The sequence below is a fragment of the Macrobrachium rosenbergii genome, chromosome 21, assembly GCF_040412425.1.
Source record: "Macrobrachium rosenbergii isolate ZJJX-2024 chromosome 21, ASM4041242v1, whole genome shotgun sequence".
NCBI lineage: Eukaryota > Metazoa > Arthropoda > Malacostraca > Decapoda > Palaemonidae > Macrobrachium > Macrobrachium rosenbergii.
Window position 1 is genome coordinate 11,433,588 of NC_089761.1, and position 12,876 is coordinate 11,446,463.

The 12,876-nt window shown below is 42.4% G+C and overlaps 1 protein-coding gene across 1 annotated transcript in view; it reads right to left on the reverse strand.

Moving 5' to 3' along the window:
* Positions 1–4,884: 4,884 nt before the first annotated feature.
* The window catches only part of LOC136849390 (dynein axonemal heavy chain 7-like), a 270,971-nt gene continuing 262,979 nt past the window's right edge, over positions 4,885–12,876 (reverse strand). The window contains 1 exon segment of the mRNA XM_067122742.1: positions 4,885–6,890. Coding sequence (XP_066978843.1) covers positions 6,392–6,890 — 499 coding nt within the window. The 3' untranslated portion in view covers positions 4,885–6,391.

Consider the following 12,876-nt stretch of genomic DNA (forward strand, 5'->3'; position numbering starts at 1 on the left):
GCGTGAGTGATGAAAGTGATATGGGAATAGGAAGTAAGAAACGAGGGAATGAAAGGCAGGGGAAAGGAAAAGGGGAATGAAAAGCAAGGGAAGGAACAGAGGGAAAGTAAGGATAAGTCAGGGAAGAAAAAGGGAAGAAGGGAAAGGGAAAGGAAACTGGTAAGAAGGGTAAGGAAGTGGGAAAGGCAGGAAAGAAGGAGAGGGTGAAGGCAGTAGTGATAGTGAGGTGGATGGAGGTGAGTGGATAAAAGTGGATAAAAAGAGGGGGAAGAAGAGTGTAATGAGTAAGATAAATGTAAGTGCGGAAGTGGACTCTTTGTATTCGGAAGAGGGTATGAAAGAACAGAGTGAAAGAAAGAAAGTGAGAGTGAAAGTGAGAGAAAGAAGTGAGAAAGGCTATGTATGTGAGGGAGGTACCCCGGTGTGAAAGGTATAATAAGTATGGAAGTAGGGATGTGCATGATTTCTTTAGGGAGTATGAAAGGTTTTGTCAGGACAAGTATGGGGAAAGTAAGAGAGTGTGGGTAATGAGAATTAGGAGAGTATTTGACTGGGTTTTACTTGATATGTATAGGGTTATTATGAGTGTGGGGGATGTTGAGTATGACAAGGTGAAAGCTAGACTAGTTGAGCAAGCGAGGCGTATGAAAGCGAGTGTTAAGTATAAGAGGAAGAATGAATTTGATGAGGCAAGAATGAAAGCTGGGGAAACCTTGTCACTATATGCTTGTAGGCTGGAGACGTTGGCAAGGAAGAAGTTTGGGGATGATGGGATAGATGAATGTAAGGGAGTTAGTGCGGAAGTTGTTAGGGACAGTGCCAGATGGAGTTAGAGAATTTGTGAACTTGAAGCGGAAGGAGAAGAAAAGATGGACGAATGAAAGGTTGACTTGGGGAGAAATCTTGAAATTGTAGAAGATTATGAGCTTGACAGGGTTATAAAAGAGAGCAGAAGTGTAAGTGTAAGGGCTGGGGTAGATGAGAGAGAGTTCCAGAGTTTGGAAGCTTTAGGGATGCAGTGTTGAGGGGCCCAATGAGAATGGCCGATAGTGTAATAGATAGGAGTGTAAGAGCAAGTAATGTGGAGGTGCCAGTGAGGATGAATGGTGGGTTTGTAAGGGAACAACGGGTTGGACGGGTTAGGGATAGTAGTGTACAAAGGGAAGGTCGATGAGTGGAAGTCGAGCAGAAGTGTTTTAGATGTGGAAAGGAAGGACATACAAAGAATGAGTGTAGGTGGGCTTTAGGAGCGTGTTTTGGTGTGGGCAACCGGGACATTTGGTAAGGGAGTGTACGAAAGATAGGGGGATTAAATGCTACCGGTGCGGACAGGTGGGTCATATTGCTAATGGTTGTAGGGGTACCCGAGTGAATATAATATGTGGCAACTGTGGTAAGAATGGGCATTATGCGAGAATGTGTTCAGAACCGAGAGCGAAGTGTGACGAATGTGGAATGGAAGGGCATGTATCAAGTGTATGTAGACGAAAGAGGGTGACTGTGACAGCGAATTCGGGAAACTGAGTGTGAAGGGGTTCAAATGGTGGATCCTCCAGGATGCAAGCGGTGCGTGTGATGCATGTACGTGAGGGGTTGTTGCATGAGGATCAGCAATTTGTTTTGATAGAGTATGGTAGGAAACGTAAGAAAGGGAAGAACGTAAGTGAACGGAGTGGTCGTAAGTTGTGTGATAGGGGTGTGAGTGCCAAAGTGGAAATGAGTGATAAAGCGTGTAATACGGATGAATGTGATGGTTGTAGGGGTTGGTGAGCGGTTGGAGGTGAGCGAAAGTGTAAGAGTAAGAGAGCGTAGCAGTGATAAGACGAGTGATTGAAAGCATGAATGAATCGTTGCAAGAATTGGAAAGGTCAATGAGCGAATGGGATGGGTTAGTTGAAGAATTGGGGAGGTATTTGGGAACGAGTTAGAGGGTATAGATGAGATTGTGGATGAAATTGAGAGTGGTAATAGTGAAGATGATAGCGTGAATCTGAGAGAGAATGGAGGAGAAGATGTGAGTTTGAATGTTGCTAGAAAGAGAATGATTCTGAGAGAATGATTTGCGTGCTCATGAACGCGATCTAGAGGACCTGCTAGTGAGCATCCGTGGGTGTTGCGTAAGGCGATTTGAAAGAGGTGTGAAAGGTGTTGGTTGGGAAATGCTAAAAGGGGGGAGAAATATAGAGGGATGAATAAATTTGTGTTTATTTAGCATTTCCCAACGTTTTTGAGAGAGAGAGAGAGAGAGAGAGAGAGAGAGAGAGAGAGAGAGTGTGTAATTGTCGTAAGTGAGTGCTTCGGTTGTTGGAAGAGGGATGAGGTCGTTAGTTTGTTTACGGCGCTGTCTGTCTGTGGAATATGTGAAGGATTTTTCAGTTTTTTGAGTCTTTAGTCAGAGCTAGTGCCGGTCAGTGGTTCTTGTGTGGGACAGTTTTTGTCGTATGCTTTTCTGGGAGTTGTTGGTCTTCTTGTTGGTGTGCTGTTTATTTGTGTGTGTGTTCCGTTTCTTTTTTTGTATTTCCTTGTTGTGTTTGTGGTTGTTTTGCGGTTGTGGTTGTTCTGGCGGCCTTTATCCATCTCCAGCAACCGAAGATCAGGGTGAGTGTTGTTTGTTGTTTTGTTTGTGGGTTTGAATTCCGCCACACTGAGACTTTGGCTAGGAGTGCTGCTTTGGGTCTTAGGATAAATGAGAGAGATGGTGTTCGGTATGTTGCAAGAGGTAATGCCATTCCAGAGATTTTGGATAAGATATCAAGATGAGAATTGTTTTCAACTTGTGGAAAACTGGTGGGCCACTGCCCCATTGCCAATTGGCTACGAGTAGCTTGTGGCTATGTGAAGAGACGAGCAGGTGGTGGGTTATGGGACAGCAATGTAGACCCGGATGTTGTGTTGATGCTCAAAGAGGTTGTCCGGAAGGTAAACAAAGATGATCCAGTGCAAGGGCAGTGGCACGTTTCTCAGTCTGAGGATGGGGTTCTTTAGTGCGATGCGAGTAGTTTAGCATTGGGAGTTGTGTTGGAGATTGGTGGTGGTGTGGTTGAGGATGCAGCTTGGTTGCAAAAGAAACATGACAGCAGTCATATTAATGTGCCCAAGTAGGAAGCTGTAGTAAAGGGCATCAATCTTGCCCTGCACTGGGGACTAAAATTAGAGACTGATTCTGCTACTGTTCTCAGGTGGATGAGGTCTGTTATCACAGAGGATAGGAGGGTGCGTACAAAGGGAGTAGGAGAGATGATAATGAAGCGACGATTGGGCATTGTGAGGGAGCTTATTGAAAAATTTGGATTAGAATTGAGGGCGACACTAGTAAGTGCAGTGAAGAACAAGGCTGATACCTTGACCCAGGTTAAAAAGAGCTGGCTTTTGAATGAACTAAAGAACCAAGTGAGTAGTGAGGAGATGCGCTGCATGAACACTGGATTTGAGAGAGAGCACAACAGGCACCATATGGGTGTAGATAGGACTACATTTTTAGCACAGAAATTAGACTCCAAAATTGAAAAACAAATGGTAAAACATTTTGTGAAAAGCTGTTAGCAGTGTCAGTCAATTGGAAATCAATATAATACAAGGTGAATTGCTTGAGAGATCGACAGTTTCTTGGATTATATACCTCCGAATCTTAGGTGGAGATCCAAATGAGGTACTGCTTTCCCTGGCTCACACTTTTCAGTATTACTTGAATATCCACTTACAGAGTTTGTTGTGTTTTCTTCTTTCTTTAGTACAGGTTAGAGCAAGAAAGTGCTGTCCACAAACACTTTACGCTTCATGTAGGTTCAGATGGGCCATTATTTCCTCTGAGGAGGAGTTTGGTTCCCTTCCTGAAGGAGGGCGTAGGTCTGTCTCTCACTGTCGGCAGATCATTTCAGTTTCTAGGTAATGAGGGCCAGTGTCTGGCATATCAGACTACCTGAACCTCATTCTATCTGATAGATGCCATTCACAAGTCCCCAAAACACTTTTGTTTGGGACCTGTGGTGGCTGCCCATCTAGTTGTGTAGTCACCTGAGCTTCATTTTGGACAAGGTTAGTAATTATCCAATGTACCTAAAGCCTGGTATAAGTCTGGAGGTGGAAGCAGAATGACTGGGTTCCATTCCATCCTTATTCCCTCTTTTGAGAGGAGCAACTGGACTGAGGTACTTGCCTGAATCAGGCATAGTACTGGTGATTACATTTCAGGCATCCTCTCCCTGTAGGTGACTAGGAGGCATCTTCCTCACCTTCTCACATATAACAAGGTGGGGAGGGGAGTAGTTAGAGTTTCGTCTGACATCCAGCATAGGTTTTAACTGGAACTAAACTGCCTTCCAACACGAAGTCTCTTATGAGAGATATCATGTTTCTCTGAATGTTTTCCTTAAGTGGGTGCCCCTTTTCGTTTTTGTATGGTACTTGGGCCCAGAGTCCTACTGCTCTGGCCAACCATTTTGCCAGTTCAATAGGAGGCTACAGGAGTCATTACATCCCCAGCTTGAAAGGCAACCAAGATCATGGCAATTATGTGGTGGCTCTCAACTTCCTACACTTGTGGGAACTGACCTTCCACCTAAGGAAAAGGCGATGGTTTGTATTCCAGTAAAATAAACTTCGAATAACAATTTGTATTTTTCCTATGCATCATCTCAAAAACGACTTTCAGTCAAAATCATATACATTTAATCTGATACATACTGTACCCTAAGTAGTCTTGTTCCCCCATAATTCTTAGCTTCCTCTATCACTTTTTTCCTTTTATAAAGGGACCTCCTCTTGTCCATTTCTACTGAACCTCTTTCCCTGCTCAAGATACAACTTGCCACCCTGATTAGCCACTCAATTCTGCTTTCATCACCATACCTCAGAATCTCTCTTGTACAGTAATCGTATTTATAATCCCACTAACTCCTGGTGACATTCTATTCCCCAACCTCTTAACTGCCCTCCGTGTATCATCAGCAATCTCATCACAAATGCTCCCAAATGGTGCTAACCCAGTTCACTCTTGCATCATTCAATGCTGTCTCCATTCTGCCTTCTACATTCAGTGAGTCTCTCAAAATACTTCCTCCATCGAACCAGGACTGCATTCACTTCAGACATCTAAATACATATCTGCTTCATTGCTGAACCCTTACTTACAGTACTTGTTCATCTTTTCCTTACATTTCTTAACTTGATGTTAACGAATACCATATACAGTATAGTATCAACAAGTGTTAAGAACACTTCAAAAATTCTCATAACCAAGACCTTGTCAATACCTGTCTATCATTTACAGGATACCTCAGATTTAACAAAATGCATTTCATAACTATTATGCTGTTAATAATCCAATACTGTGCAAATACGAAACATGCTGAATGTAAAACACCTTAGTAAAGTGAAAGAAAGGAATAATGAAGCTACTCAGTGAACTGGTTCTAATTTTTATAATTAATTCTTTAGTGCCATTTTGATTTGTGACACACAATTAAGACTCTCATATACATTATAGTATTAAGAACTAGAATAAATAATGTTTTAAGTGACTGAACATTCATATACAATATTTAACGAATATTTAACAAGAGATTCTTAAACTTTAAATCACCATAAAATATATTTTTTAGATATTAATACGTGCAATTCACTAACCATGAAAGATGTTCATTAAAAAAATATTTTCTATTAATCTACAATAGACCACCAGATCTTCAGTACATTGTAAAACATAGACTACTGGATGTAAAATTCCATTTCAAAACATTCATGTTTGGCGACACTAAGATAATATTCATAGATTTACACTTGTCTGATGCGGGGAGCTTGATATTTCTCAATACACAAAAATTTCCTTGAATCAAAGAATTAAAAAAGGATAATCCAGCTAAGAGGCCGTTGTCTCTCTCTCTCTTTCATTCTGAAAATCGGAAAAAGCTAATATCGACAGTATTTCACAAAGCATTATTTTATTTGTAAGTACTGAACAGGCAACATAACGTCTCAAAACATCGTTCATTTTACTACCAAAAGTTTTCTTCAATATTTTAAATTTTTCTGGATTTAAAGCTCATAAAAATCACAAAATGTTAAAACCTGTGCATTAAATGATATAAAATTATATGAAATTTCTAGTTTCATCAAAATCTTTAAAATTTGGAGTTCCTCTTACCAGTAAACACAACAACACATCAAGGCTCTACTAGGGCAGAGAGGGAAATAACAGGAAATCAGTCACTATTATAGAACTGACACTTGGGAAATGAGCGGGGTGTAGGTGTAATGAAGTTGAGAAAAGACGATTAAGATATTTCAGTGCAAAGCACAGTACATGTATACAAAAAGGAAGGAGCAGGACAGGCCCTTGTAATCTTGTTGTATGATACTTATTTCTTACTTTTAGTCTGCCTTTTGGGTAACTTCAGCAACGGCTTAAATAAATAGCGACACGTCTTTGGATCCAGTGATGGGCGCCTTTGGGTCCTGCAGGGAGAGTAACAGAAAGCACTGGGGGCCTTGAGGTACTACCAGGTGCACCTTCATATACAGGACATTCATACCACCTCGATCTGGTAGTCATGGGTCCATCACTCCTAGTTGTAACAGCGAGATCTTCACTAAGATGAAGATCGAGAGAAGCATCTTTTATATGAAGGAGAGCTTCGTCTGTGAACCGAGTTGAGAGACGCTCTGTTGGCAAGGAATCACTCTCCATGGTCTCCTCTTCTTCTTCTTCAGCAAACACAGTAGGATGCTGCTGTTGCTGGCGATGAGTTGAAGGGTGAGAACGGGAGGTTGATGACTTCGATGTCAATCCCCTTGAAGTGTATGGGCCAACTTCTACTGCTGCTGCTGGTACCATACTTAAGAGAGGTAACTTTTCAATGAGTTCTTGTGAAGTACATTCATCTAATTCATTCCTAGAAAGTAACCAAAGGTTTAGTTTGTACTGTAATTTAGATTATCAGATTGCATATTGCTCTAACATAGGCAGCCATGTAATATACTTGAATATCTATAAAAAAGTTATAAAATCCACAATTTTGTTAAGAAAAACTTACATATTGATCCATATAATTATACAATATATTACATATGAATGTTATGTCACCCCTTATTTTTCAGTTTTCAGAATAAAACAAAGATTCTCGAATACATGAGGTCAAGAAAAATGAAAATAGAACTGAACCTTCCTTCCTCGGATAAGTTTTCTTATTCGAAATGGAAGGCCCAGTAGTTTTTGCTCCAAGTTTTATTTGTACTGCCCTGACCAAGCCTTTAAAACTGAATAGCATGTTCAAGTTAAACATACTGCAGTCAAATGTCTGTAATATTAACATCTTTGTTATTTGGCACAAAATATAACAATTTGAATAACATTTGTATTTTTCCTAGGTATACAAACCACAGCCTTTTATATAAGAGTATTATTCACCGCAAGCTGGTATCCAATTGAAAACTTGATAAGATAGTTAACCAAGTGGTTTACCAGTCGAAAACTTGATATGTTAGTTAACCAGGTGGTTAACAGTAGAGAAAGGAGGTGAGTATGGGAGTATCCCTCACTCAGCGACTGTTGCACTCACTTTTCATACAGCTACAGGGACTGAGCAGAGCAAGTGAAGTTGGAATAAATATAAAAGACTCTGAGTTGTATACCTACGAATAATACAAACTGATATTCAAAATTTATTTGTTCTTAAGGGAATATAAACCATCACTTTTTATACAGGAGACTTATTTCTTAGGTTGGGGGTTAATCTCCATCAAGTAATTGGAGTGGAAAGCCACCATGGAGTTGCCATGATCCTGGATGACCTGCAAGCAAGGGATACATGGCTCTTGTAACCTCCTACCTGTCTGTCAAAATAGTTGGCCAGAGTAGTAGGCTCCTGAGCCAGAATGCCCCTTCTAAAGCAAGGAGGACGTACTCAAGTTACAAATGTTTTGGAGAGCCATGCCATCTCTCAAAGATGGTTTCATGTCAGAAGGCAGTTTAGTTCTGGCTAATATAAATAAAGGTTTCATAACTAAACTCTCCTGTACCCCCATCCCCCCTTGTTATAAGAGAAAGGGCGAGGGTGATGCTTCCCTATCTCAGATTGGGAATGGATACTCAAAATATACTCACCTACCAACCACAGTACACACTTTGGCCTGGATGCTGCTCCTAGGGAAATAAGGGGAAGGGAGTTCAATTCATTCCACTTCCAGACTTACACTGGACTTAGATTCATTGAGTAAGATGCTGACCCTGTCTGGATCCAGAGCTTGGGTGACAAACAACTTGTTGAGCAGCCACCATAGGTCCAAATGAAAAGGTGTCTAGGGATTTCTGGGCAACATCCCTCAGGTGAAAGAAGTAAAAGTAGTCTGGTTATGTCATACTTATTTATACTACTCGTGGCTTTATATGTCAATTGTCCTGGCTTATATTCGGAGGCTACCATTCATTTTAGGACAATTAACTCAGACTAGCCTATACATAACGACTCAATCCTGGGCATAGGCTAAACAAGTGCAATACACCGGCCTAGGTTAATAAATCCCAGAATACTCTTAGCTTGGACTGGTACTTGACGTCGTAGACGGACGGATCTTCATTTTGTAGTTAGGGTTGAGGGAAACGACGACTCCCGCGGGTTGTTTAATGCTTCTTAGTAGGTTACATGCTGTAAACAACTTATTCCTAATGTTCCTTCCATATTTGTTAGGACTGGTTCTTACAGAGGTACTTATACTGGTTCTTGTACAGATATCCTATACTGGTTCATGTAAGAATGCCCTAGACTGGTTCCCTGTAATACAAAAAGTTCATTTAGGACAGCCATCTTGTGCCAAACAGCATGCAGTCCTTAGCCTAGGCTATGCTGTGCTCATGCCTAACTTAACTGTTACATTAAACAGTTAGCCTGGCTTTTCATGCATAAGAGGTGTAATTGAAGTCAAGAATTGATATATATTCATAAAATTATGGAAGAATATCACACATCTTAGCCTATGGTTGGTGGCACTGCAACCACATGCAAGCTCATCATGTTGCAACTTACGTAACATTACAATAACAACTCTCGGTAATTTGCTGTTACTATTAAGTGTTATGGCAACATGTACAACATAAACTAAGATATGTGCATACCTTTTACAAGGGAGAAATATGGCATTTCAAATGAAAATAAGGGGAACTACATCCCTTTCCCCTCTGAAGTCGCCAAACACGTCTTGAACAGTGCGAACTACGCACTTGGTTGAACTTACGCACGCACACTCGATCATAGACAATCTCAATTTCGAGTGGTTAAGTCAACTTATTGATAAGATGAAAACCAATTCGTTTTTCCAGTCCACCAATTATGAAGGGTATTGTCATTAATTCAAAAGAAGGATTTCCATCATTACATGGTGATGCCTGACAACTGCCCTCATCACTTGGTAATCTTAAAGGATCTTCCAAAAAGCAACAAATGGATCCAGACCCCTGACTTCATGAGTTGACTCACACAGAAAGGGAGGCCAACCTCCTCCTCAGAAGCGATACTGGCCTGTTTGATTACTTCACAAATCCAGAAAGAATGAGTGTTCCTAGACACCATCTTCTTGCACTTTCCTGCACTAATAAAAAGGTGCTTACACTCTGGCCCTCAGCCTCTGGGAGTGGGTTCTTTTCAGTACTGAGCAATGCAATATCTCATCCGGGTCTCCACCAAAAATCTCAGATGGAGGATCCACCTGTATTGCTTGTCTGGTACAGACAGGTCCTGAGTTTGGCCACAAACTCAAAAATGAAAGAGAACAAGAGAGAGAGAGATCCCAACCCTTCTGAATGCCAGACAAGATACAATAGGCCTTGCAACTCCCCCAGCCTTTTTGCTGAAATCAGAGCTATGAGGAAAATAGTCTTAAGCGTAAGGTCTTGGTCCATGGATTGAGACAAGGGCCTTAAGGGCGACTAGTTGAGACTCCTAAGCACCAGCCACACATCCCACTTGGGGGGTTGAAGTTCCTGAGGTAAACAAGAGTGTGTGAAACTCCTCATCAACATAGACAACTCCACTGAAAAGGAGAGGTTCAGCCCCTTCAACTTGAAAACTTGTGATATAGCTGAGCAACAGCCCTTTTCTGAGCTACTGAAAGAAACCTGTCTTATTCAAGGTAAATTAGGAAGTCTGCAATCTGTTGAACAGATGCTCTGACTGGAGAAGTACCGCTTCTACAACATCACATTCTCTGGTACATGTTCACAAAGGAACACCTAAGGTGCCCGGGCACGACCCTGCAGCCCTGCAAAACAAAAAGCATCTCTCGTACAGGAGACACTGTACAATCACATGAGGTGATTGTACTGGCAAACATGTGGCTGATACAGAAAGGTGGGATGTAAAGGCTGCTCTCTTGATGCCTCAACCAGAAGAGACAGCAGATTGGGTTACCATTCCGCATACAGCTCTCGAGGTGCCACCAGAGTTATCCAAAGACCAGGGATGACAAACCCTGTTTATCACCCTGCGGTGCAGTTTGAAGTTGCTAACGCACATAAGTCCAGATTGTCCCAGGGACATTGGAAAACATCTTCATCACCACCCAGGGGTCCAGAACTGGAGAACAGAAGACAGAAAGCTTCCAGTTCAACCTAGTACCAAAAAAGTTTAGCATGGAAGACCTCCCATAACTCAAACAAGGGCTTCACTACCTGAGAGTGTAGGGACCACTCCTTCCCCACTATCTGACCTAGGGCTAAGTTGATCTACAATCACATTCATCTGCCTGGAATTTATCTTGCAGATAACTCAGCAGCATTGCCCAATCATGCATGTACACCACCAACTGACACAGGGGTGGAGACATCTCCCCCATTTGTTAATGTATGCCACAATGGTTGTGTTGCTGCTTATCAGTGCTACCAAGTGACCTGACAACTGCTGCTGAAATGTTTGCAATGCTAGCCACACACCTGGAACAAACCTTCCTCTCAGGGGTGCACTCCACCCCTCCTTTGACGAGTCTGAAAACAGAAACATTTCTGGAGATTGAGAGTTAAATGGAACTCCTTTGAAGAGGTTTCTGTCATCCAACTACCATGCTAAGGCCTACCTTACCTCCTGCCTCAGAAAGATCTTGATGCACTCTAGTGGCACCACCCGTGAGGCATGAGCTTCTCCAAGGACAATAGATGACTCACGAACACCTGCCAAAGCTAAGCTGGTTGTTCCTGCCAGAACAGAAAATGTGCAATTACCTCCTTGAGCATGCTCACACAAGAGTCTGTGGGGAAGGCTCTCTTTGTTTCCAAGTCTCCGAGCATGCTCAGGTACTTTGCTGGCTGCTTAGGTTCTACATCTAACTTCTCCCAGTTTATCATAACCCCTAACCTTTAACAAAACTATCTGTGTCTTAGAGTTGCACCCTTGAGATCGCTATTGCTGTCCTAGAATTGCACCCTTGAGATCGCTAGGACCAACCCAACACCAAGGTAAAACATTTACCTGGATAAACACTTGAAGGGCCATCACCAATCTGAAGCATAACTCTTTGAACTGGTAAACAAACCTGCTGGAGACAAAGCAGAAGTACATCCAAGAGCTCTGATGAATGGGTACTTGAAATTATACAGCCTTCAGATCTATAAAAAGCATGAGGTCACTGTTTTTGATGGATTCCAACACAGTCCATGCTGTTTCCATCTTGAACCAAATTGTTCAGGGGAGGAGAGGTCAATCACCAGTCACCTTCTCCTTCAAGAAAATGCAACAGTAGAAGCCCTAGTCACCTTCTCCATCAGAAAAATACAAAAGTAGAGGCACTGAAATCAGTTCTTGACAACTTCCATGGTGCTTATCTCCATCACTGCTTACACCTCTGCCTCTAGGGCATGATCCTGGAATGTAGAATCAAAAGTTTTTCTTGTACCCGAGAGGGAAGATAAACGTCATTGAATAGAAGTGCGTAACTGTTCCAAAGGACAGAAACTAACCAGAGCTTTGCTCCCAGCACACCGGTTTCTCGTCTTTAGATGAGATGCCTGAAGTAGTATAGACCATATTCCATGTTCAACCAAAAGTCAAGGCATGATGCAGTGTAGAGCATAGCCATCATCATAGTCTCCATTGCAACAACGTCCGCAGCAGAGAAGGAAGTACCTTCCTTTCACAACCACTCCAGCCCCCAGATTGATGCATCAAGTCTGCATCCTCCAGTATGCAGTATCTCCTAAACCCTGGTGTGCAAGTGGGGGGGGAGGAAGTTTGCCCAGTCTGCTGAAGGTGACGGAACTTCTAGGCTTGCAGATCAGGGTGTTCACCTCTTTCAAGATGCTACAAGCAAGCTGTGTCCAGGGCAACCAGACCTAGGGCCTCATTTCGGGAGAGTGGACCCAAAGGTTATCTCCATTTGGCTCACAAATTAGCAAAATAATCTCTGAAATCTGGTACCCCAGCTCAGCCTGAAGGAGTTTGGGAGGAACAGGTCCATCCCCCATGAGTTCTTCCTTGGCTGAAAGAGCAGCTTGTGCCCACAGGGATCTCGTAGAACTGGATGGACCTGTTCCTACCAAACCCCTTCAGGTTGAGCTGGAGCAGTAGTTTTCAGAAATGATTTCACTCATTCATGAGCAGAATATTCTAGGGAGGCACCCATGGCTCCTTACCAGTCAACTGTCTTCTTGATGAAGATAACCTTCAGGTCCTCTACTGAAATGAGGATCCTGGTCCGGTTGCCTGGGTCACAGCTTGCCTGTACAGTCTTGGAGGAGGTAAACACCCTGATCTGCAGGTCTGGGAGCTTCCTAGTCTCCAGTAGATCAAACTCCTTCACCCACCACTTCCACACCAGAGCTGAGGAGTTACAACGTACTGGAGGACATGTAAGCTACTCCACTGGCACTTGATGCATCAGTCTTAGGGTTAACAA